Here is a 26,949-nt window from a genome sequence, read left to right as displayed (position 1 = left end):
ATTGACCCTACGGTTAGACGGTTAGATGTGTTAAACTGTAGCTATTTGAGTATGTAACAAAAATAATTCCCCTTGATGTCCAGGTGTAACCCTTACCAGCTGTACACAGAGCACGCCCTCACAGGTTACCAGTCCGGACAGCAGTGGGCCGTTCCCTTCCCTTGGCATGCTTCAGCATTTTTTCTTGTTAGATGTGGTGCAGGACTTGCAGCAAATGGTGCTTTCCAAGGCACGTCCCTGAGCAGCGGTGCTCCCTCACAGCGTGCCCGGAGGCCCCGCGCAAGCCAAGCTCGCTTCTTTTCCACACACAGCACGGCTTTCTGTCAGCTTCCTCTCACACACACCTGGCTTTCCAGGTGAGCTGCGTCTCCCCTGCCCGCACAGCCTCTCAGCACAAGGCCCCTTTTTCCGGCAGCCAAAGAGTAGCGATGTTTCAGAACAGCCTCGAGGCCGACGCGGCACCTGGACAGAGCGGCGCAAACCGCTCGGAGGCGACACGCGAAGCGCCCAACGTGGCGCCCGTCACCTCCACAGCCTGAGGCGAATCTGCCGCCATCGAGCGCGCGACCGAGGGCGGGCACCAATCAGAAGGCGGGGCTCGGGCTCCCGGCGCAGGCGCGTGACGGGAGGTTGGCGCGGCGCAGCGGCGGTCGCGGCGCATGCGCACAGCGGCCGTCGCGGCTCCGGAGCCCGGCCGTCACCATGATGTGGTTCGGGGGCTCCATCCCGGCCGCCATCGCCGCCGCCAAGCAGCAGAGCTCGGTCTTCGTCGTGTTCGTGGCAGGTACCGGCCGGTCGGAGCGGGGGGGGGCGGCGCTGAGCGCCGGATGTCGGCCTGCGCTGACACGGCGGCCGCGTCCGCCGCGCTGTCGGGCCGGGCCCTGCCCTGCGGGCCGCGAGAAGCGGGCAGAGCTGCGGGCGTGTTTACTTTCAGAAGTGACGCGGTGCCTTCGCAGTTCCTTTGATACTGTGATACTTGTGTGGTGGGGATGATCAATCCTCATGCCGCAGGCCGGCCCATAGGCATACATAGGGGACGGGCATTCCCAAAGCAGCTGTCTGAGCAGGAAGAGATGCTTCCAGAGGTGTTCCTTGTAGATGTTTTTTATGCTTTGCTCAGTGACAAAACATTAATAAAGTGGAAAACCTGGAGTGGTTTTGAATAGGTTCCTCTTATGGGAACTTGGTTGTTGCAGACGAAGTCTTTTCCTGTGACCCGTATCACACAGGAGGTGATGGATTCCTGTCCCTGTGACTGAGAGCTGTGTGCAGGTCTTTGATTGCTGCTAAGTGAAATGAAGGGGTGTGTGGGAAATACGAGGGTCTTGGGAACGAGAGTTCTGAGGCAGCTGTACTAACTCAGTGTTCAGCTGAGCCAGCGCTGTTGATGGCGGCCTCTCGGCTTTCTCCACGCCTTTCACATTTCGTTTTCAGGATACAGTTACTGCGATAAATGAACGTGAGCTCCCAAGTGGGAAAGGGTTATTAACAAAAAGATACCAAGTAGCCGTTCTGTGGGTAGTCTCTAGGATAAAGTGCTTCAGGAGGTAGGGTTTCATAGAAGGTTTGTTATCAGCGTTTTCCTTCCTGGGTCGCAGCTCTCGGAGGCCGCCTGGTGAACGATGTCTGACCTGTTTTTGTCCTTCAGCATTCTTTTGCCAACTGCAGCAGTTGTTTGTCTGGACAAGTTACCATTAGGCAAGTCGTGGGGTATTTTTAGTAGCCTAATCGGATGAGCACGTGTGAAAGTGTGTGCAGCACAGCACTGCCCCAGCGCGGGGTGGGGGGAGGAGGCTGCACCACTGGGCAGAACAGCTGCAGCCACCCACTGCACTTGGCTCCCTAAAAATATCCCAAACGTGAACTTGGGCTGATAGGAACAGATTAATGCTTCCAGGGAAAAACCAGGAGGTACGGATGGAAGACGCTTCTCCAAAAGCAGCGTGTTTTGTGTTTGTTTCCTTCTGAGCAGCGCTGCCACCGGTCCTGACCTAAAGGAAGCAAGGCTTCATGAGGAGATTCCTGTTTGTTCATGAGTAAAAGATACCACATGAAATAGTGACTGGGATGAAACGGTTTGTTGTTGTCATTAAATAATGGGCTTCTATACTAGGAAGCCAGTATGTGACTCTTCATTGGGAGCGCAGTCAGTTCCAAGCTGCTAGGAAGTAACTGAGATTAAACAAGTGCTTGTTATCAAATTCTGTAGCCTTGTGTGCTGAATTATGTTTTTATAAGAGGTGAAAAGTGCAGTTTTACCTGCATTAGCAGCTGCTGTACCAATCTGTACTTAAATTTATTAGGAAGGCCAAGCCTAATGGCAGGGAGAAGCAGCAGTTCATTCAATCCAACTGCTGTGGGACCTCCTTGCAGGTTACAGGAGTATAGCAAACAGGACATGAAAGCATAAACATGCTCCCTGTGATGTGAAAATGCAGCCCATGGGCAGTTGTGCAATGAGATGATGCAATCAAGCCAACCCCCAGGCTGCCATCAGTTCCTGCTCCTTTATCCCTGTTCCATCTGTGTGGTCCGGTCCCTTCTGCTCCCCTGGACAGACTTGCCATGCAGCTGAATGAGTGTGCAAGCTATGTGCTTGCTGTCTTGGTTTTTGGTATATTTGCCTCTTGTGGCATGTTAGCAAGATGAATCAGCTGCAGTGAATTACCTCCAGATTATAGGAAAGAAGATTAAGTGTTTTGAAAATAATTGAGAGTCTCTTTCATCAACTACTTCAAGCAGCCGAAGCAGAGCTGAAGGCAGAGGCGGCCGTTTGTTCAGCTTCACGTGTGTTGTGTTTGCAGGTGAGGATGAACAGTCGGCTGAGATGGCTGCAAGGTGGGAAGACGCTCAGGTGACCGAGGCTGCCTCCGATGGCTTTGTTGCCATTAAAATCGATACCAAAAGGTTTGATTCAACTCTAATTCTGTCTCTTATACAATCTCTCATTGATGATGATGGAAGTATGAGGCATAAGGCCAAGTAAAAAAATAACGTGGAATCAAAATGCAAAGGACTCTCGAGGCAACGCTTTGTTCAGTAGGATCCGTCTGTGAGGCCCTAGAGAAATTCTCTTTGGTAACACACAGCACGGAAGCATTGAGGCTTCTGGATAAAGCACTCAGCTTTGTCAGAGTAAGAACTTCAGCTGCAGCGAGGAAAGTGCATCGATGTTTCCAAAAGTTGCATTATTTTAAGAGGCTCTACAGACCTTTTAGAAGACACACGGCACTGTTTGCACTCAGGGGGTTAGATGCCTCTTTCCTCAATTGCTTCTTAGCACTGCTTCCATAAATAATCTACTGCAGTCAACTGTGATAAGCAGGGATTGATAACGCTTATGCAAAATGATAATGAGAAGATGCGAGTTTGCTTTTAGTGTTTTCTCAAGTATTTAAATAGTTCCGTGTGTGGTGGTAGATCAGTTATTTTTATGATGCAAGGCTTAATCTCAAGTTGTTGCCAAGTGGTTGCTCTACCTCAACATGCATCTTTTCTCTTTACCAGTGAAGCCTGCCTGCAGTTCTCTCAGATCTGTATCCTTTGTAAGCAGTCCAAATGCTATGTTATGATTACAAATGATTGCACTCTACAATTAAGTCTGTTCTTAAGTCTCAATGAAAAGGTGAAATGCTAATCAGCTGTATGGGATGTTTTCCAGCATATTTAGTAGCTTTGTTTTTCCTCCTCCCGTGATATTCTCAACTGGTTACCAGGTGGAGACTGAATATTGAATAGAGATATTCAGCACCTCAGATTTCTGCTTTTCCTCATAGTGTTAGTTGATAAATTTGTTGTCATGCGTTGCCCTTAACTGCTGCTGTGCAGATCCCGTAGTGTGTGTTCCATCCAGTTTTTTTATAGGAGACAATGGAATCCCTTTGGAAGTAATTGCTGGCAGCGTTTCTGTTGAAGAGCTTGTTACCAGAATCCATAAAGTGAAACAGGTAATGCTTGTGACAAGTGGATCTTTCAGGCTGAGATGTGTATGCTCGCATGCTTAAGGCAGGCCCTTAACATACTCCTCGGATGTTTTATAATGTGGGTTTATAAAAATATGCTTCAAAATATAATATAAATATATTAAATATATTATTATAAACATAATATAAGCATAGTTTTATCACTGTGAATGCAAGCGTAAGATATAATTAAGAAAAAAGTACATATGGTTGTGTCAGACTCAACAGTATGGGAGTATACGTATTTTAAATAGGACCGGGACTCCAAAACCAGTTTAGTAGCCTTGACGTTTGAACCTGAGGAGAGCATCATTCTCTCGCTTGTTCCCCCCAATTTCTTAGATGCATGCAGAAAAAGGGCGAGCTCTGGAAAATCCATGTCAGTCCTCTGCTCCCTCGTCTCCATCTGATGGTGCTCCAGAAAACATGCAGTCCACAGCAGCGGATCCCTGTGTCTCTCCTGGGTCTGTTATGTCTGAAACAAGACCTTCTGATGGTAATGGCCAAAACGTTAACACAAATGCTAGCTGATTTGCTTGTCTTAATTGCTATATAATATTACAGCAAAGATGGTATATTGAGTGGACTTGTTGAACAATGTGAACATACCAGATGCTTCTTGCAGAACTCGTCCTTCTGCACTGTGAGAAATACATGGTTTGTAATAGGAAAAAAAAGCAGTATGTAGGATGCAGTTGAAAAGGCTCCTGTGGATTAGTAACCTGAAATCAAACAGGGGGGGAGAGGGAAATAGAAAGTTTGAATAGCAGGGCCTCCTTTCTTCTTGAGATATCCTTGTTTCTATGGCTAATAGTAAACAGTTAATGATATTTTCGTGTTAAGAAACACACCTCTAACATTTATTCATTACTTTCTTGTCAATTGCTTGCAGACGGAGCAAACTCAAGTCAAGCAAGCCAGGAAGCAACTCAGTCTTCAGATGGGCAAGTGAGCAATGCTCAGCCCGTGAATGATCTTGCACTCAAAGTAGAAAGGTAACTCTTCTTTGTGGACTATCTGACGTCTCCTGTTTGTTTCTCAGGATGTAGTTCAGTTTTTTTTTATCAGATGGGCTGAATTACAGGATTTTGGTGCTGATTCTGTTGTCATCTGGCAGACATTCTGTGTGGGCTTATTTTTGTTTGGATGTCTGAGGTAATACTAGGGGGGATACAAAAATCAGCTTTTAAGTTAGTTTTTCCCATACCCTGAGATAAAGGAGTCATCTGGGAAATGTGGAAGGTTGTCATTACTTTGATAGAACGTCAGTATTTTGATCTCTTTCAGACAATGTGCTTTCTGCAAAGATCTTGAAGGAGTGAACGTACTGTACTGAAAGCATTGGAATTAGGGCAGAAAAGCGCTAACCTAGGTTTTCTACAGAGGTGTCCTCTCATTTTCTCATCTGTTTGATGACTGCGGTCCAGGCCTATTGCAAAAGGCAGAGGGGTTCTATTTTGTGACTCATCTGCTTTTTATTTGATCAGTGAGCTGTAGGAAGGCCTGATAAGCAATGCTAGTTCAAGTATTGTAAAGTATGCTAACAGACCAGACTGATGAGAAAGTGGCACTTAGTATTTCTTTTTAAAAAAGCATAACCACAACTTTTGTACAAAACCAAGAAGTTTCTCATGTCTGACTCTGCAAGGCGTTGGGTCATGCCTGCTCTCTTCCCAGACTTAAAAATACACAGCAAGTTTTGTGCCTTGGTCCTTACTCTATGGCACCTGTCTGGATAAATGAGACAGACATGTGTGAGTCTATATCAGTACATGCTGTATATTGTTTGTTTTCCATTTTAGGAAGTGATGTGCAGAAGAAACCAGATGGCTTAAACAGTTAAGAACAGGTTGAGATTAGTGTTTCTGTTACCATAGATTACAAATAGTATTGCTTATTGCACGTCTTACAAGATGTCAAACAGCAAGAATATGTAAAGTTCTTCATTTAGTGAACAGAAAAGAACAGAAGAAATATGTCAGAACTACCATTTAAAAACCACAAGCGAGGTGCTGAATCACTGCCTCGTGTTGTTATGGATGGTACAGCCACATGTGAATGAATCATTACTCTTACATTAACTGGTCGCAGTGTGTTACAGTTCCTCTTCACTTTCATGTGTTTTATTCTTCTGTGCTGGGAAATGCTTCATTAAAAGTAAAAATATTAATAGTAGATAATGCCATTTTAAGACTTCTTTTCTTTTGCTTTTAAATTTAGAATCACAAAAAAGCTCGAAGAAAGACGAGAGGAGAAAAGGAAAGAAGAAGAACAGGTAAAACAGAAATGTGGATCTGCTTGCAGTATTTATTTAGACACCCATATTTGAGTAAATACTTAATTGCTTTTTAAACAAATATATTTTGGTCTCGTCCCACTTATTCAAGGCAATTTTGTGGTCTCATTTTTATTGTCTCTCTTGTTTATTCAGAAAGAAATTAAGAAAGAAATAGAACGGAGAAAAACTGGTAAAGAAATGTTGGAGTACAAAAGACGTCAGGAGGAAGAACTGACAAAACGAATGTTAGAGGAAAGGAACAGAGAGAAGGCAGAAGAGAAGGCAGCTAGGGAGCGGATCAGGCAACAGATTGCATTGGTAATTTCTTCCTTTGGAAAGACAGTTTGCTGCTTCCTTTTTGCAAGGGCTGACAGAACTGAAAGGATCAATTTTCTCATTTGGTAAAACATTGAAAAATGTTCGGTTTTTCTGCTTGGAGCTCTGTGGCTTTGCACAGTGACAACTTATGCGTTTTAGTAGCATTTGCTGCAAAGCTTCTACTTTTATGTGCGTAATGATGATATCTGTGAGAATTAACATACTAGCTTTCTTCTGTGTAGCTTGAGCTATCATTAGACATAGAAAAGAATTGCAATTCAAACTGAGATCTGAAATGGAAGCACAGGAAATATTGGTTTGAAAACTGAGGTTTTTTGTTTGATAGAGGTATTAATAAATGCATATAAACAGCTCACAAATGAAATTCCTCTTTGTTTCCGAGTTTTGCCTGGAGCACGTAGAACTGCAGCAGTGTGACTTGTCATAGATTATTCCCTTTCTCTTCACTGGAGAGTTACGCTTTCATGGGCAGGCGGTTTGTTGACTACTTGGATGAAGTGACTCACTGAAAAGTGTATTTTATCTTTCCTAATGGCAAGAGACAGTGCAGTTTGACAGTGAATACAGCTTTGCAGCACCACTGCCTTTCCTCTGTGCAGCCTGCTTGGAGCAGTTGGGTTCTCAGTACAGATGGAAGATTTTATGAATATTAAGCTGCAGTTCACAGTGCAAATGAAGGATTGTGTTTGATCTTTCCTAAGGATCGTGCTGAGAGAGCAGCTCGCTTTGCAAAATCGAAGGAAGAAGCAGAAGCTGCAAAAGCTGCAGCTCTTCAGGCTAAACAGGCTGAAATAGAAGCAAGAAAAGAAGCGTCTCAAAAGGAGCGAAGGTGAGTTGTAGAGAAAGCAGAAACGTGTCCTCATGGGAAGAAAGGTTAAAAAAATCTTTGCATAGGCATTAAGAAATGTAATAATATGTCCTAAACTATTAATTGATGTGTTTAAATACTGACATAAAAATTAGCTTTCTTTTGTAATATTAACTCATAGTTATTTCCATTAATATTCTGTTCTCAGTTAACTTGCATCCTTTAGACTTTCCTGATAACGATGCATTCACCTCCTGATCTTTGATTTGAATGGCAGGTGTGGTGGGGCTAGGTAAGGAACTAGACGAGGGGATTAAGTCAGAGCTGTAGTGGAGAATGTGGTGCTGACCCAGCTGTTTCTCTGGGTGCACGACTGGCTCAGATTCAGCAAGGCTTGTTTTATGCACATCAGCATTAGAGTCTGACATGGCTCCTGTTCTGCCTGATGCTGCTGTTTCAGAAAATGTCCTAACTAATGGAGGCCTTAAATAGTTACTGAAGCACCGTGAATTAGATCCCCAGAAGAAAGGGCACAGTGCAGGAATAACCTGTTAGGTAGCTGAATGTAGCATTACCTGCCAAGCTAGAGTGAATACTTATGCCCTCATAGTGTAACATCTGAAAAATCCAACAGAAGTAATATAGGCTACACAAAATATGTGTGGTTTATATTTCATTCATGTATTCATTGTTTTGTGTGGTTAATGTAAGCATCTTGTTTGAATGCTGACGGGTCTGGTGAAATGCGGAGGTGCATGGTGGTGTATAAGCAGATGGATCTGCAGTCGATAACCAAATTCATAAGCCATCTGAACTGCCATAAATGAGATGGCTGCCCTCCCTTCCACACCTGAATACTGCCAAGCTAAAGCCTCAGGAGTGTTTGTAATTGTAACTATACCGACTGACCATGGTGAATGTCCTGCAGTGCAATAGCCAGGATTCAGTTCCGCCTTCCGGATGGATCTTCCTTTACTAACCAGTTCCCATCTGAAGCACGGCTGGAGGAAGCGAGGCAGTTTGCTGCGCAGGTAAATCAGTGTTTCATTTGCTCAGCTACATGCTAATTACAGATTAATGTAGCAGCAACTCGTTGTTGATCATGGCAGAATCATTGTTAGCTGCTTTCCTTTTTGTTAATTTGAAGTGAGTTTTGGTTAGCAGCATTCTCCAGAACACCATGCTGCAGCTGTACAAAGGCAGTTGGAACTTGTAAGAGATGTGAAAAGTCCTGCTATTCCTCATATAAAGATGATTGTAATTCTGATAACTCTCGGTCAGTGGGACAATGTATGCTCAGCTGGCAGCTCCACAGTTGTTTGAAAGTGGAAAGTGTGCAGTTAGTTATAACTGAAATGTTTTCTTTGCACTTTTGCAGACGGTTGGTAATGCTTATGGCAATTTTTCTCTGGCAACGATGTTTCCCAGAAGGGAATTTACCAAAGAAGATTATGGAAAGAAATTACTGGAGTTGGAGTTAGCACCCAGTGCTTCTGTAGTGCTGCTGCCGGTAGGTGTTGCTTTGGGGTCGGTTTGTTCTTCCTCTAGCTACAAACATCCACAGATGCTTCTAGTCAGCCATTATAATGTTTGCTTGAATTTTGTTCTTTGCTGTCTCTAAGACATACCGCACAATTAGTATAATTGTTGTTTGGACTAATTAGGAAGGGGATTGACGTGGATATTTGTTTGTTGTGGAACCAAATAGGGTCTTTTTTAGCGTCTCTTGAGCTGCTTCTAAATTACATGGGAAATACTCTGCCAAGATGAATACAGCTTTAATACCTGACAAGTTTGCTTTTGGTGTTCCTATCCAGGCAGGAAGACCAGCTACTTCTGTTGTTCAGGCCTCAGGTGGTGACTTGTGGAAGTTCCTGGGCACAATACTTTATCCCCTCCTAGCAGTTTGGAGATTTATTAGCAACTTTCTATTTACGAGTCCACCCCCCTCAGAATCTACTGTGAGAACAGTCCATCAGCAAGACCATTCGAATCCCTCAAACTCCAACAATGTTGAGCAAAGCAGGTAATTCAAGACTGTTTATGGTAGTTGTTTCTAAATACTTGCTAGAATTGTTTTAATCTTGTATTATTGAACTGAACCGTATCTGTTCTTTTATACTCGTTGCTCTGTCCTTGCAGTTTCAGGCAACCACCCTTCTGTGTGGCTATAGGATAAACTGGGGGCAGGCAAACTGCATCTCAGCCCTGATTAAGCAAGCTATCTTGCTTTTTACATGTGTGATTAAGCAAGCTCCTTACTGCTTGCTTTGGTTTCCAAATACAGTGTAGGAAATAAACCAACCTAGTTTTGCAGCCATTAATGAACACGGAATTCAGCTGTAACTACGAATGTGGGTTTCACTTTGAGCTGATGCTGTTTGGAAGATAAAAGATTTTGAAAATGTATATGTTGAAGAACCAAAGTTCTGTTTGTCTGATTGCTACGTGCTGCTTTTCGGCTGCTTTTTCCCTGTTCCCCAGGGAAACAAAGGGCTGAGGAAACCTTTTAGTGGGGATAAGAGAAGGAAGGATGCTCTACTTACACGCCGCCTTTTGTACCCTAGGCAAACTGTCAGGAAAAGAGTAACAGAAAAACGAGGGGAAGACTTCAAAAAAGAAGGCAAAATATATAGACTGAGGACTCAAGATGATGGAGAAGATGAAAACAATACTTGGAATGGAAATTCTACACAACAAATGTAGTTTTGAGTAATGGCAGTAACGAGTCAGGCTTTTTTTTTTTCCTTATTTGATTTAAGTCAACTAAAGCATCTGGAGAAGTGGGGCTTCTTTCACACCAACTGAATTACTTAATTCTTATTCCTGCAGCGGAGTATGGAATAAAGTTGCCTATTCAGAACAATCAAGTGGGTGTAGCTGTGGCTTAAGAAGTCAAGAGTTGAAAAGATTGAAAATCTCCATCAGCTTTCATAATCATTACCCTACTGCCATTAGTGAGAAACATTTTAATCTTTAAATATTCTGCTACATAAATCTTAAGCGCCAGGTATTAATGTAAAGGCCATAGTAGGGAATGACTGATTTCCGGATGAGGGTATTGGAAGCACTATTAGTAGCAAATCAGGTAACTAATTTATGTTTAACTTTTTTCTTGCTTCTGCAACTGCAAGCAAAACCTTGTAGTTTTTAATTCCCCAAACACTCAATAAACTATTTTCCAGAAAACATAGCTGTCTTTTCTTGTCACTTTCCTCTGAGGTACCCAGTCACAAAGAAGCAGGCAGCTAGGCTTACATGCTAAGGTTTAAAATACACGTCACGGTTGTTTCAGTTTAAAGGACATCAGGAGATGTTCCTATTGAAATCTGGTAAAAGAAGTATGAAAGCGTTTAGTGTCCAAAAAGGTGGCATGGGAGAGAAACACCTTCTTTGTCAGATGAAGGGGAAATGGTGAGAGACTGCAATACAAGAGTGCAGAAGCTTTTATTTTGAAGGTGAGGACGTGGCTTTCACACATGAAGAATGTTGACTTTCCCTCCTCCCCAAGAATTGTGCCTTTATATTTTTTACAGGTGTTCAGTAACGCTGCAGCCTTCTTATTAAAGGAACTGTTCAAATGTAAAGGCTTAGTGCTATTACTTCTTTAAAAATAATAATTTTATAAGAAAATACTATAGATGAAATGATGGAATGGGGGGGGAGAAGCCTCCACAGTAGCTGCAATAGAACAGTACATTCTCCTATACCTGCTTGTGCCAGTGTTGGCATTAGCTTGTCTCTGAAAGATGAAGCAGCAGCAGAGCTTTGTGGGATGCTCTCAACTCCCTTGTGAAAAGACAAGCAGGATCCAAGGGAAGATGATGAAGGTTTAGACTCAGAGAATCCACAGCGTGGAACAATCAATTTTAGTTTTGACTTGAGAAAAAAATTATCAATAGTAGCTGGAAAAAAAATCAGAGTTTTTTACTTTATATATATAAAGAAAACAGCAAGATTGGAAGCCACCTCCAAGGCAAGATGCAGCAGTACAAACCCTAGGTATCTTTCTCAGTGCTACGGGGTACAGCTCTGTAGGCTTTCTTTGTTAAGGAAAAAAATAAAGCATTTTAGCAAGTAGAAATGCTGTTTAAATCTGTTCCACATATTCAAATGAATTGAATTTTACATTTTACTAAGCTCCATGGATGATTGCTTATCATATCTTTTGGATATCGTTCCGTATTTATATGAAATAAGTGCCAGGCCCAGTGCTCCAATTGCAGACAAAGCAAAAAGCACATACAGTGCTATTTCTGCACTCTGTGATGTTAAATCTAGTCCCAGAAAGCGCACACTGTCAGCCAGTCCCGGTGTGGTGTCTGAGAAAACAAGAAGAAACAGTTACTAGCGTGGCTTGTCAGGAGCACTTTCATGTGTATGTATGTATCGCTTCTTCCTCGCTCTGCAGGGCTTTTTAGCACGGCTCTTCAGTGCTCTGGCAGTAGCTGTGGGTCTCTGGGATCAGCATTTGACACAACTCTAGCTCAGAGTAATGGTACAGATGAGGGCTTATAGAGAGCTCCTGGGCCTGGAGGAGAGGCATTTCCTGACATCCACTGCTGATAGAAACTGTCTATTTAAACACCCAAACTGAAGCGGTTGCTGCTCAGTTAATATACTTATAAAAGAGTATTTCCAAAGTCATCTTAGAAAGTAGTCAATGGGTGGGATGTGGCAAACATAGTAGAATGCAGTAACTTTCTTTGTTTGTTTTGAGGACAGACAGCTGGGTGTTAGCATAAAATCCTAAGTTATTCTGGTTTTGGAAACAGAAAAGATAATATGTTCTGCATGAATGTGTTCATTAATAAAGGCTGGTGATTAGGCAGTTTGCTACGCCAGCCCTTCAAAAGAATACTGGAGAAAATAATGTCTTAGGACAAGAGATTATGGAAGTGCAATTTCTGCTGCACCACTTACCTTCAGGCTCCGTTTCCAGACAGGGATGTGGGCCTGTTGCAGGATCTGGAAAGCCGTTGCAGCTGATGATCTGTGAGTAGTACCTGGCAGAGGCCTTGGGGAGCCGTGGCAGCGTGGGGTCCGTGTGATTCACATGGTAGAACCCAAACCTTTCATCAAAGCCCACTGCCCACTCAAAGTTGTCCATCAGCGTCCATGCTGTGTAGCCACGCAGGTCAACACCATCAAGCACGACAGCTGTGAGCAGGAGCAGACATAGCAGGTGAGTCGAGCAGTCAGGTGACAGGAGACACCAGCAGTGGTGCAAGCAGGGCACTACACAGAAGTGCACACAGTGCAGTGTAGTTACTGCCACGCTTGTCACACCATCTATCTGTCCCCACCACTCTTGTTGCTACAGCTAGTAATGAGCCAGGGCAGCCCAGCCAGCCACTGGAGCCTGCTTCTTCTTGCTCCAAGAATCAAAGCTTTCATTCAGCCAAAAGTTTTAACATAGAAGACAACAATTGTTTAAACATGTTTGTTTATAGGAGCCTGTGCTGCTGAAACAATGTAACAAGCAATTGAAGAGCTGGCAGTCAGCTCCCTCTAAGGCAAACAGCTCATCCACTGCTGTAAGTGAAAGGAGGGCTTTTCTGTGTGTCTGTTGTGCAGAAGGTACAGCAGTGGTTAGGACTATCCAGTTTAACCATTACCCCATCAAGTAATGGAACCCCCTCTTGCCAGATGCAGCTATACAGGGAAGCTGTCCTTATCCTACTCTATTAAACCCATGGCTAAACCCACGCTCTGTCCTACCTTTGGTGAATCTTTCCCTGCAATAAGTCTTGGCCACCAATGACCAGTTTCTGCTAAAGTCCAAAGGCTTTCAACATGGCTGCAGAGTAAATCCGTGTATAATTTACAGACATGATAGCAGTGATGTGTCAGCTCCTTGCAAGTTGCTTTGATCGGCAGCATCTCCCAGTAAGACTGACATGTGCAGCTTTAAGTAATCATTCCTACCTTTCAGCGCTTCATTAATGTAGTTCCGATGGTAATGCATTCGCCAGGTGTCGTTGAAATCTACGGCTCCCCTCTCGGATACCCCATTTTCAGTCACATAAATAGGAGGGTTGTTGTACTCTTCCTTTATCCACCTCAGTAGCTTTCGGAAGCCAAAGGGCGTCACCTTTAGCCAGAAGGAACCAGAGTTCAGCCAGCTGCGGTCAGTTACGGAAGCAACACCCCTGCAGAGGAGGACACAGTGATCACAGCACAGCCCCGCTGCCTGGCCCTGCCCTTACAGCTGGGAAATCTGACACCAAGCTCTGTAGAAAATGGCACCCAGGGGCAAGCTGTGATAAACACTGAGCTTGGGGGAGGTGAAGAGCTCCAGAAAACACTTCTTGTATTTAAAGTTACATTCTGCCTGTAGATAAAAAGCTTCACTTTCTTAATTTAGCCATTAAGTGATTGAACTGTTTGGCTTTAAACTTAAGGAAGTTTACCCAGTGTGGGGAGGGAACCAACAGCTGTTTAAACAGCAAATGGAGTAGCAGTATCTGTAAACCAGAACGCTCTTTCACTTCAAACTACAGGCTGGACACAGGAAAGATGATAAACACAGCTGATGCCAAATGGCTTGCAAGACTGATTTCTTTGTTTTTAGGTGCTCTAATTTTCCCTGTTCTCTTTTAACAATTCACTTTTATAATCAGGTCATAAAGGAAGGGCCTATTCTGAACGCAGCATCACAGATACTGTCTGTGGAAATTTTCCTAGTGCTGGTTAACTATGAACGTCTCATGGCTTTATTTGCTATTAGTTTACACTGCTCAGATGGCCAGTGCGTATTGTACTTGAGCAGTAATTTACATCTTACCTGTCAGCGTCATACGACAGAATACCAGTAGCATACTCATACTTGTATGTTAAAACAGTAGTGTAATGATTTAGACCAAAGTAGTCATATGTGCCTTTAATTCTTTGCTTTTCGCTTTCAGTAAATTCTGGAAGTCTGAAACAGAAAACAAAAAACCATCAACCCATCAAAATGTAATAAACACAAGCGAAGGTGAAGTGATTTTTCTAGAGGAACATGGGAAAAATCCCATCAGTTTGTTATTAAAGCACAGAGAGGGTAAAAAAAAACAAGCTTTCCTTAAATATGTCTAGAAAGAGTCTACCCCCAGGGTATAAGCTTGGAGAAATCTCTTTTATGCTAGTAACCTTAATTGGCAAGAAAGGCAAAGAGAGATCAGAAAAAAATATGCAGTAGTTCTCCTGTGAGACTACACTAAGATTGCTATAGTACCATTTCAACAGATTTCTTCCTACTTAGCAGCTGATCAGAAAAGTAGGTTTTAGCTCAGCAGGTAGAAGAAAAGCAATATGTGCCTGTGCTCCTACCGGGAGCTGCTCAGACCCTGGGCCAGGCTGCGATCCCGAATCCTTGTTTTCATCACTTCATTATAATCGCCGTTCTTGAAAATGGGATGAGCAAACCAACCTATAAGAAACTTACCCAGGAAATAAAGGAGAAGGATAAGTCATGGATTAAAACAAGGGATTTAACTATTCCTTTCCATAAGCTGCTTTATACATAGTAGCTGGCTCTATAATGAGCAAACAGATCTGCAGGAGTGCATATATTACTGCAGCAAATAAACAAGCAGCCTAGAGAGCTGTGATGAAGTTCTTCCCTACCTGCAAGTATTGTCTGGCAGCTTCAAAATCCTCCTGTTTGTGTGGGTTCCTTGGCTCAGCCCAGTCCGAGTTGATGGTGATAGAGATCAGCCCTCCTTGTTTCGCACGGTAAGTCTCATTGTAGAGGTGCCAGGCTTCTGCATGGGCCTTGATTAGGTTGTGCCCCACCACATAGGGGGCTCGCCCAGGTCTAGCAGAGATACCTGCAAGGACAGGGACAGCACTGGCTCTGCAGTAGCAATTCATTAACTCTCCTCTGCTTCTTCCCAGCTTAGCTGACACAAGGACATGCAGAGCTGCCCACCAGTAAATGAGCAAGCATGCAGTACCTGGTGCCTCTGAGCTCAGGCATGGGCTGAGATGCGTGGATCAGCAGGTCTGCTGAAAGCACAGCTGTCCTGAGCAAGCTGTGGGGAACCCACATCACCCCCCTGCCCATGCTCTGCTGCCAGCACAGAGAGCAGAAAGCCATGTGTTCAGGCCAGCTCCCACCCCTCCCCTTAAAAACTGTGCTCAGCAGTCTCACCTGGAGCAGAGGTGCCAAAGCCATAGCCAAGATACGCAGTGTTGTAGGGTTCATTGAGGGTTATCCAAAATTTCACTTTATCTCCCAATCTCTGGAAAAGGAGCTCAGCATATTCCTTATACCTCTGAACAATGGTATCATTCTCCCACCCACCGATGTCCTGCAGTGCTTGTGGGAGATCCCAGTGATAGAGAGTGACCTGTGCGAATGGCAATGAGAGAAAGGACTCAGATGGTCATTCAATTCACTTTCAGAAGGAAGGACAGCAGAACAGCCTTGTTTGCGGGCAAAAGCCCAGCTCCATCTGCAGCTTTTTAACAGGCACATACAGCCTGGAAATTCATAAGGACAAAGAGCTTCCCAGTAATGCCAACACAGGAATCACGCAGGCAAATCAGAAAGTGGGGATATGATATGTCAATATCAGGATAATTCTCAACTCCTGTACTCCATTGGATTTCCAGTCTGTTTTTACAGTTACCTGAGGCGTAATGTTGGCTGCCAGAAGAGCATCAATTAGCCTTTCATAGTAGTTCAGTCCCTTTTCATTGACGTATCTGGTGGTCCCATCTGGGAGAACGCGGGACCAGGAGACTGAAAAGCGATAGTGAGACACCTTGAGGCGTTTCAGCATTTCCACATCCTCCTCAATCTTGTGGTAGCTGTCACAGGCTACATCTCCATTGTCATCATTGCTGATTTTCAAAGGAGTGTGAGCGAATTTGTCCCAGATGCTAAGTCCTTTCCCATCTGCTCTCCATGCTCCCTCAATCTGTAAATGAAGATGGGGGATGAAATTTACACCTTGGCCCAGGAAAGAATTCTGCCTGTCAGACTTGGCAGCACCACATAACATTTTGACTTAATCCCATAAGCCTTGAAACAGTATCATTTTTTGCTGCACTAAACCGCTAAGGTCTCTTGGGCCACAGTGCATAGACTTTGTACTAGCAAAGTACAATGCCAAAGGAAAGGTATTGCTTTTCCCTTCCCCTTGTGAAACCTCTAACGCTGTCTCAATTTCCATGGTATAACCATACTCTTATAAGGGCAAAACTCTTGAGATATTTCAGGCAGTTGTTACAGTAACCCTCAATGAGCATAAAACCTAATGTAGTAGCTGTAGGTGTCTCATCCAAAATGAATTAACTGTCCATGAGTGTTTGAAGAGTCACACTTTGTTTCCTAACCTGATATGCAGCTGTTGCTACACTCCAACAAAAGTTCTTTGGAAACTCCCCATATAAAAATTCATCTTCTTTTGGCAGTGGGATGCCATTATTGCGAATGATTTCTGCATAGTACACAGCCGAGCGCCTTGGGGTTCTGGGCCTGTTGGGATCATCAAAATCAACCTCGTGCAATCCAAATCTTGGTTCATAACCATTCAACCATTCAAAGAAATCCATAAAAGACCAAGCATTGTATCCTCTCAGATTAACTCCGTCCAGCTTGTAAGCTGAAAGACCAGAAACAATGAGAGAGCATCAGTGTTGTTTCACACGTTTAACAAACCACAAGGAATTCACTTGCAAACACCTTCAGCTTCATCAGGGTGTCTCTGGACAAGAAAGACAACGAGAGACTTCACATCTGGGGGATACAGAATACAAATGGCTATACAAAGGAGACCATAAAAAAATCCCACGATGTTTATACTGTACTCAGAACATTTAAAGAACAGCAAAAGATACTTCTTGAAACTACACCTCAGAGGAAAACAGTAACAAGAATCTAGAGGGGAGATACACAACACAAAATAAAAGCAAGCATCTGTACCTTTTAAAGCTTCATCAATGTACGTTTTGTGGTAAAGTATCCTGGTGTGGTCATCAACATCCGATCTGGTCTTTATCCCCACTCCGTTCTCAATGATGTACATTGGGGGATTCCCATACTCTTCTTTGACCCAGTTCAGCAGCCTCCGCAGCCCCCAGGCCACAGCCCGATGGCGAGCAAGAGCTGAGGTAGGCCAGGAGCTGTCAACTTCTGTTGATACTTCCTGGTCATACTCATAAGAGGAGGGATTCAGACGGGTTGTTGCATGGGTTACAAGTCGGGTACTGTAGGTGTTGAAACATAAAACATCTGCTGTGCCCCTGATGTACTCACGCTCTTCAGCTGTGAAAACTGGTAGGCGGGACGATGGCAGGTTTTGGAGCTCACTCCTGTTCCCAACGTTCCATTTCATGACCTCAGGGTAGTCCCCATTTTTGAAAACTGGATGTGCAAACCACCCCACCAAAAACTGCATGTATCTGTCTGCAGCTTCTATGTGCCTGGGGTTGCTTGGTGTCTTTGGCTCAATCCAATCGATATTGAGACACAGAGAAATGACCCCTCCCTGACTCGCTCTGTATTTGTCATCATACGTGTGGTAGACTCTGGCGTGAGCTTTCAGTAAGGTGTGTGCCACTTCATAGGGAGCAACACCAGGTTTATTGACATTGGGTGGAAATTCACCCGTCCCATAGCTAACCCAGGCAATGACTTGGGGTTCGTTGAATGTCAGCCAGAATTTCACCCTGTCCCCAAAGGTCTGGAAGCAGAAGTCTGCAAAACTGTCGAACAGTTCAATCAGCTCACTGCTCTCCCAGCCACCAATGTCCTGGAGAGCTTGTGGCAGGTCCCAGTGGTACAGGGTGACAATTGGAGTGATGTTGTTTGCGACCAGGCCATCAATGAGACGGTTATAGTAATCAACACCATGGCTGTTTATTGAATTGTTCCTTCCGTTGGGGAAAATTCGAGGCCAGGACAGAGAGAAACGATAGTTCTTTACTCCTAAGGCTCTCAGCAGGTAAATATCTTCCTCTACCTTGTTGTAGCTATTACAAGCTATATCTCCATTTTCGTTGTTTTTTATGTTTCCTGGTACATGGGTGAAGTTATCCCAAATGCTGGGTCCTTTGCCATCCGCATCCCAACCTCCCTCTATCTGGTATGCAGAAGACGACACACCCCATGTAAAGTCCTCTGGGAACGTCCCATAGAAGTACATGTCCCTCTCAAAGTCTGTTTGGGATGAAAACTTCTGCCAGACAACCTTTGACTTAGAGGGAACTTCTGATGCTGGTAGACTTGGCAACTTTGATGGTGTGGGTAGGCCAAACGCCACCGACACAGAACTTCTCTTTGAGACTTTGGATGGGAAACCATTATTTTCAATAACACTGGAATAGAAGTAAGCACTTGCCCTGGGAGTCCTTGGTCTGTCGCTGTCTTCAAAATTCACATGATGTAGCCCAAACTTTAGGCTGTAGCCCCCTGGGCCTTCAAAGCCATCAACCAGGGATCGAGCAATGTATGACTGAACATCAACTCCGTCTAGTTTTACCGCTGTCATAGAAACAGTACAACACTCTGTTAGTCACATTTCTGAATGCAGCATAGCAGAGCACAAGCATGCAGCTGAGGGTAAGAACAGGATGACAGCCAAACATCTCTGAATTATCTTTAGGCAAAAAAACCAAAACAATTAAGAGTCTTTGGCAAGAAGAGCCTTGATCACTATAATAGGAGCCAGTCAAACATTTAGTGATAAAAAAACATCAGAAAATAAGTATCTGAGTAAAGCCCACTTGTGCAACAGGTATCCCCTTCCCTATGCTCTAGTTTTCAAGCACAATTCATCAGCTTAAGTATACAGTGCTCTTTTATATTAACAACTATAGTTAAACTGACACGTGACAAGTATGTAGTGCTTGTCTAGCTTCCCTGGGCACAGAAGAATTCTGCAGAACACAATACTCAGGACCACTGGAGACAAGTCTAACATCCTTCCTCATATTGCCTAAAGTACTGTCTCTCTTATTCCAGAAAAGTTCATTTTCCACGTGCAGAGCATCTTCCTTCTGCAGAGGCAAAATAGCAACACTAAATACTGTTTTCTGCAGCTCTTCTATCAGCATGTTGAGAACTAGGTCAACAGGATCAAAAGCTGAACAGTGATCATCAACATAATTAATACATTATATTCAATAGTATGAAGTTTTTGTGAAGCTATTGATTTGTATATCTGAAGAAAGCACAGTAAAATATCTATTTGAAATCTCAAATCTCTGTATGCATCTAGGACTTCAGTTACCAGTATAATTTTTGGTTAAACTGATACAGTTTGCAAAGATACAGGCACACATTGAATCTTTCTCAAAATAATTGAGACAAATATCTCCCTAAACATTCTAACCTGCAATGGTTAGATCTACTGAATCAGTAAAGACGTCATCCAGTCCCATCTATGAGATCTCTGCAGGTAAAAGTCTGCCTGTAACCAACTTTTCTTCAGAGGTGATGAAGCAGGCAAACACTGTTTTCACTGAGAGACTGGCTATAGGCTACATTTGTACCTATGGAAAGCCTCTTCCAGTACCTAGACGAAATGTAGAGCTCCATACCTGGTCATCAAACAGGCTGCAATTTATGACACTAAATACAGTCATCTACCTCATATTACTATACAAACAGTGATGTTTTAAAGCTAATCACTGTGGAAGTGACAGAATAGCCAGTAACCACTATTTTAACTTACAAAAAAAAAAAGCATACCTTTTAGAGCCTCATTGATGTACCGGCGGAAATAATCCACTCGCAGAGTGTCATTAATAAGATCCCCTACGGCTTCAGTCGGCATGCCATTTCCTGCTATGTAAATTGGGATCTTTGTCCCTGTATATTCCTGGGACACAAACTTCAACAGCCTTCTTAATCCCCACGGGACCACGTGGATTGAAGAAGAGGCAGTCCTTGGCCACGAAGGATCTACATGCAAAGAGAAGTTCCCGATGCTTTCGTATCCTGGTGTGCAGGTAGCATTAGTCACGGCACTAACCAAGTGGGAAGTGTAATGGGAAAGGCCAAAAAAATCTGCTGTTCCTTTCATCCAGGTTTTCTCCTCCTCCGTAAACACAGGTAGTTGTGCAACTGTTGTGGAGCACTGCTGGTTTACTTCCTGGATCTGAGCCTTCAGTATATCTGGGTAGTCACCGTTAACAAATACAGGGTGAGCAAACCAGCCAAGCATGAACTGCAGGTACCTCTCTGATGCCTTCACGTCCTCAGAGTTGGTTGGTGTCTGGGGTTCAGCCCAATCCGAGTTCAGCACCAGCCCTACCCTTCCCTGCTGCTGAGAACGGTATCTGTCGTTATACAGGTGCCAGACCTTAGCATGAGCCTTGAGAATTGTGTGAGCCACCTGGGGGCAGAAAGCAGAGGAATACATGTCTCACTGCTTTGCACAACACTGCATTAACACTGCCCTGTGAAAGAGACATCTCCATGTGAAACAAGAAACCTTGACAAAACAAATAATCCTAGCTAGAGAGTAACACAGGATTTGGATTAAGTATAAGAATCTGCCTGATTTCGTAGCATCCTTTAACTAATACCTTTTCTTGGGAATATTTTAAGTCCAGCATGCAAACAATTGTCTCAGATGCCTTAAACATAGTTAAAATTTGCAGAATCAGAGGAACACAGCAATGGCAGCTGTAGGATGCTAGCTCCCTACCTTGTAAGATGCTATTCCTGGGTCGGTGATTCCTGGAGGATGCTCTCCGGTGCCATAGCCAGCATAGCTGATAACCCAAGGTTCGTGGAATGTAACCCAAAACTTGACCCGATCCCCAAAAGTGGCAAAGCAGAAGTCTGCGTAGTTTGCAAAAGCATCTATGATACTGTCATTCTGCCAGCCACCGAGAACCTGAAGAGCCTGTGGGAGGTCCCAGTGGAAAAGAGTCACCATGGGCTCGATGTTAGCCTCTAGCAACCTGTCAATTAGTTGGTTATAATAATCCACACCCTTGAAGCCGATGGTTTCATTGGTGCCAGCAGGGAAAATTCGAGGCCAAGATATAGAAAACTTGTACAGCTGGGGATGAAGACCTCTAAGCAAATAAACATCATAGCTGGTTTTATGGTAGCTGTCACATGCCACATCTGTTGTTTGGTTCATGTAGACATGACCTTCGTGCCCAAACTGATCCCAGATGCTTTCTCCTTTCCCATCCTCTGCCCAGGCTCCTTCAATATTAAAGGCACCTGTGGACGTGCCCCAGAGGAAACCACTTGGGAAAACATCTTGCAGGAAATTATCCCTCTCCAATTCAGACTGGTTAGCAAACATTTCCCAAACGGTTTGATAGGAGGAGCGAGGGGCAAGAGCAGCAATTGGATTCTCTTGTAGAGTATATGTTTTGCTGAAAATAAAATAAAAAAAAGAGTTACAGCCTCAAGGTGGATGCCAATGCCACAGAATTTACAAGCAAGGAGGATAAATGAATTGTTTGCTTCTCATTCAGCTCACATATGCCATTTAGGGAACAGCCCCTTTGTCATCCGATCAATCCAACCTCCTGCCATCCAGCTGGCAGATGAAGAAGTGCAGTAAAGTAACTGCAGAGCACCTCAAGTGCTACGTATTTCATGCATTTCTCAGCAGATAGATTTGCAAAATTCATTAAACTAGGTCAAAGACATAAACAAAATCCTTGCCATGTGTAGCAACTTCACACACTCACAAGCCTTCACAGGATAAGCTAAAACCAATCAATCCTGCTTCACTAGTCCTTAGCTTCTTTCTGTGCAGTGACATTCTCTGTAGGCACAACTGGCTTCTCACATAGGATAATTGTTATGTTTTTAATTTTATACGTATATATATATATAAATTTGTGTATACTATATAGATGAAAAAAGAACAGTAGGCTTGGAATATGTACCTGCTACTATTGGCTTGAAGGTACAATCTGGGTAATTAAGGATGAAGGAGAGACAGTTACATTTCCTGAAATAGCAGGTTAGAAGATTGCCTGTAACAGCAAGAGACTGCACACTGCAGAAGGCCATTCCTCTGCATTCCTTTAAGCAACTAACAGCTATTTTACCATTAGAACTGTTTTATGTCTGCCTTGCACACTTGTTTCTAAAGGATACCAATTTGTTACAGTATCTGATTTGAGGGAAAAGAACTGTACCTTAAAACATGAGATGAGAAGTCCAAGAACTCATTCACATCGTATCCAATCGTACGCGTCTTCTCTTTATTAATAGCTGAAAACAAACAATAGATGGGTTTAGTCATAAACGAAATGTCGTAGACTGTATGATATTACTTGTACATACAATTACATCTTTTCAAACAAAGCTTTTTGTTTTCTGTTCAAATAACTAGAAGCTATTTATCTCAGATTGAGCCTAATTACCTAATAATTGTCTGGAGAGGAAAACTATACAGTTTCCCATTCAGAGCCCTGCCACAGAACTCTTCTATTTCTCAAAACATATCGCTTACCAGCGACAATGGCAGCTACTGGTATGAATGGATTCTCTTCCAAGGAACCACAATCAAGGAACTTTAGACTAAAAAGCAACACCTCTGTGTCCTTCCAGACATTCTGCAAAACAAGAATTCAGAGATTTCTGTTTTTAATAATATTTATTGGTATTCCAAAGATGACGTGTGGGAAGTCTCCACTTACTTCTGGCCAGGCCATCACCCTCTGATTTATAAGGAATAAGTGTCCTGCAGTCAATACACAAAGCAAGATTGTTAGGGAAGAGCCTGGCATAGTGCTTTTCAGGCTAGTGTTGCCTATGCTACACAATCTTGAGTAGCAGTCCCTGTGCTCATCTCTGCAAACACACGGACCTAGGTTCTGAAGGATTTACAACAGTAACTTAATTGTCTATTACTACAAATTGTCTATTACTTCAAATTCATAATGTGAGAACTCCTCTAAGTTACTTCTTTGCAATATAAGCTGTTAGGAAGGTTTACAAGGTTCAGTAGAATTGTAAGAACAATGATGGATTTATTCTATCGGCTCTACTCAATTACCAGAATTATAACTCCACATCCATGAAGTTCAGTGTTCATTTTCACACTGTGCATAAGTTACCTGGAATTCACTCAATTTCAGGTAGAAATCTGTTTCATTTCCACACCAGAACTGAAGGTTAAGAGACAGGAAGTCTACTGAGTCCTGGAAACAAGAAAGGGAAAATGATCATCCCATAGGAAAATTATTGTCTTGCAGGCACTCTGTTCTACATATACAAAGTTGCTAAATGTTTGATACAGACACTGTTATAGTAAGAAGCCAGAAAGCTACATGGAACCCTGGAAAATGCAATGAGTGCAAACTGGACACAGTATGAGAAGATGCATTTTGTGCCTTTCCTTCTAAACAAAGCTAAATTTTAGAAGCACTAGAGTTTAAAAAAAAACACTGTAAGGATATTTTATGCATTTAATGTTTCTGATTTACAATTGATTAATTTAAATATTTAAATGCAAGACTGAAGAGTCTCTGATTAATCAGACAGATAAACTTTTGTCACCATATGACTCACGGTGGCCTTATCAATAATCCTCTGAGGAAAGTCCACTTCAGGAATCTTTAGTCATTGCACACTACAAATGTTACTTTACTAAAAGTCCACAAGTTCAAAGGAATAGATAGCATTCTTTTATTAAACCAGTCGCTGAAGCTGGGATTGAACAAACAAACTGATAAGCCTCCCATTTATTTTTCAGTCCAAGAGTTTTCTTCTAGTTTAGTCAGCTCATTTAATACATCTTTCCTCCTCCTGCAAACCACACCTTGCCTATACCTTTGAAATGTCACACTCGCATCATTATTTGTGCCACTGTTAAATTCTGAAGGACTGTGAACATGAGCCAAACACCTGCACTGTCATTTGTTCATTGCATCCCACATCAGCACGCTCTAGGCGAAAAGAACAACTCATGTGGGGGTTGGTCTTTACAGAAGGGATGTCATCATCTTCATAGAGATCAGTCACATTGTGCCAACTCTGTTCTAGACCACTCTTAGCACAGCTCAGGCCGCACCTTAACACATTAAATAGATTCTTATTTAATAGCAGTTATTTCAAATAAAGTAATTTTTATTTGGTTGTGCATTAAATAGGCTTGCAAATAAAATAGCAACGGGTACAGTTTTTGCAGGCACCTTGGTATTTAAGCACGTATATAGCTGAGATTGCCAATTATATGAGAGAAAAATACATTTCCTTGTTTTTAAATCAGTGCTTACCAGCCAGGAAAGGATGTTTAAGTAAAACATTCCACATTGGACAATTAACTGAAGTTTTATATAACTTGCAACAGGTCCCTTAATCCTCTACGTACAAATCAAATGAAACAAAATCAAATTTAAATTGGAAATAATTTTCATTAAGATGTTACCTGAAGAGAAACTGAAAGCAGCTCAGACGAAGTCCTGTCCAAGATCAGATCCATTCCTAAAGCAATGGACAGCTTTCCACCTTGGAAAACAAACCAGTAGTGCAGGAAATGCAAAAGAAAAATATGTATATATCAGTTCACTGTAGATATTTTAAAATCTGAAATATGTGATAAGGCTTCAAAAATGAGGTGATTAATCAGGAATGAAGGATTTTTCCTAGACAACACTTTTAAGGTTTGGTATATAAACAGTACAAGGCTATTGCTATTCTAAGGTACCAACTGGTTTTTAATAAGAACCCTCAACAAGCACGTAGATGTGTCCTTAAGAGACAAAGCAGATACAAGTATGGTAACATCAGTTTTTAAAGTACTAGTATCTGCTGCTGAAATTAACCTGAGGCTTCTTAATGCTTCCTTGATGCTTAAAAAGAATATGTGTCAGTATACACACAGAGATATATGGTCTATGTTCTCCCCAACTACTTTGGCTGTCATTTTTAGTAAAAAGCCATTACAAGTAATGGAAAAACAATTATCAAAATAAGATGTTTGAAGAAATCCATAACTCAAATATTTCTATGCGATTCTGAAAGCATTGCTAACACAGAAATCACACGTAATAAACTGTGAGCTGGTCATATACAAACCCTCCCCCCCCCCTATTCTTACCTGATAAAGAGTATTTCTCACGATAAACGCTGTAAGCTCTTTTGTGAGCAGCAGCCAAGGCCTGGATACAGACCTGGGGGTCACTGTAAGGCAGGCTTTCCAGGAGCTCAGGCAGGTTACTGAAGGTGAGCCACATATCAGCCAGACCTCCAAAAGCAATGAAACTGAACTCTGCATAGTCCACAAAAAGGTCGGCAAAAGAGCTTGCATTCCTGCCTGCAGCCACACTGTCAGGAACACCCTTGTGATGGAGAACTACCACTGGCCTGAGGTCTGCAGCAACCAGCATTTTGAGCAGCTCCTGGTAGCATCGCACTTGAGCTTCATCTGGCTTCTTGGCGTCCCCATCAGGAAGAATGCGTGCCCATGGCAGGAAGACTTTGTAATGTGTTACCCCAACCTCACGGAGGTGGGAGAAGTACTGGGGCAGCTGGGAAATCACAGTATCTTGCTGACAGAAGTCATCATGGGCTTCAGATACAGCAGGGTCCAAAGCTTCTTTGGGTAGAACGTGGCTCTGCAGATGCAATTTGTGCGCTAATTTGGTAGGCAGAGGTCCAGCGATGGCAACAAAGTTCTGAGCTAATTCACCATCTATCCCAAAGCTAGTAGAGACTAACAAGAAAAAGACAACTATCTTACAAACCAGCTCCATTTCTGGTCCTGGCTCAGAAACTTTGTGTCCACGCTATTTATATTATAGTAGGAATAATATTTAACTGCAGTTATCTGTTATGCAGATAAGTGCTCCCAGAAACAGCTGACACTCAAATGATAACAAATCAGGACTTTCAATTGATAGATGAACAAATGAATAGATGTTCTGGATGCAAAAGGTAACAAAAGCAGAATCACCTGCTTGGCTGGGGCTGAGTGACACCAGCACCTCAGGTGAGCAGGAAGGTGAAGAGGTAAATTTGTGCTGTAACTCTTGGGTGTATGAAGGAAATCTGAGAAGGCAGCACCTTACCTCCATTTGGAAAAGCAGTTGTTACATGAATTCAAGAAGCAGTAACAGCGTGTGTCCCCATGTTAATAACAATATTATTTTATTGCTTTCCAAAGTACTCTCTCCTTCAGCCTTGAGAATACGTTATCTCTCAGTAGGATGAGTGCACAGAGATCTCTTACCCAAATTGTTGCAACAGGGAGATAACTTCACTGTTCTACGTGCAAATACAGCAAAATTGAAGAGTATTATTGAGAAACCAAGAGTATTATTGAGAACCACCATCTGTGCTGCCTAAATGCAGAGCGCATTTAAATTAACTAAACAAAATTCTACATAACTGTATCAAAACTATACTGAAAAGTAAGTTCTGTTTCCCACTTTACCTCCCTTAAAAGCTAGTTTTTGTCTAAAACATAGGTGGAATTCTCTGGGCAATTTATTGCTGTCAAGAAATATTTTCATTAATATTTAAATTATAGTATGAACCATCTCTAAGCTTTTGCTTTTGCTCACTGTTGACAACCTCCTGCATAACAAAGCCTATAATTTGGGTGTATAGAGATATATAGAGATATATAGAGATATATATA

General features: G+C 42.7%; 2 protein-coding genes across 2 annotated transcripts; one reads left to right on the top strand and one right to left on the bottom strand.

Moving 5' to 3' along the window:
* Positions 1–629: 629 nt before the first annotated feature.
* Positions 630–10,580, top strand: UBXN4 (UBX domain protein 4). The gene is made up of 13 exons (XM_072342378.1): positions 630–784; positions 2,805–2,907; positions 3,508–3,536; positions 3,829–3,947; positions 4,305–4,458; positions 4,855–4,957; positions 6,183–6,237; positions 6,394–6,558; positions 7,281–7,408; positions 8,316–8,418; positions 8,766–8,897; positions 9,205–9,413; positions 9,955–10,580. The coding sequence occupies exons 1-13, from the start codon at positions 703–705 to the stop codon at positions 10,091–10,093; spliced, it is 1,521 nt and encodes a 506-aa protein (XP_072198479.1). The 5' UTR covers positions 630–702; the 3' UTR covers positions 10,094–10,580.
* A 788-nt stretch (positions 10,581–11,368) lies between these two features.
* On the bottom strand, positions 11,369–26,062 carry LCT (lactase). The gene is made up of 17 exons (XM_072342095.1): positions 25,408–26,062; positions 24,736–24,815; positions 23,423–23,506; positions 22,816–22,918; positions 22,499–22,574; positions 21,034–21,721; positions 20,073–20,718; positions 17,304–18,863; positions 16,715–16,983; positions 16,006–16,296; positions 15,525–15,723; positions 14,999–15,201; positions 14,702–14,811; positions 14,175–14,309; positions 13,316–13,539; positions 12,311–12,547; positions 11,369–11,709 (listed from the first exon to the last, which is right to left on the bottom strand). Exons 1-17 carry the CDS (start codon positions 26,060–26,062, stop codon positions 11,513–11,515), a joined length of 5,757 nt encoding a protein of 1,918 aa, XP_072198196.1. The 3' UTR covers positions 11,369–11,512.
* Positions 26,063–26,949: the final 887 nt, after the last annotated feature.

Source organism: Excalfactoria chinensis, chromosome 7 (assembly GCF_039878825.1).
Source record: "Excalfactoria chinensis isolate bCotChi1 chromosome 7, bCotChi1.hap2, whole genome shotgun sequence".
Classification (NCBI taxonomy): Eukaryota; Metazoa; Chordata; class Aves; order Galliformes; family Phasianidae; genus Excalfactoria; species Excalfactoria chinensis.
Note: the sequence above shows the minus strand (reverse complement) of the source record. Positions and strands in the feature narration are given on the sequence as shown.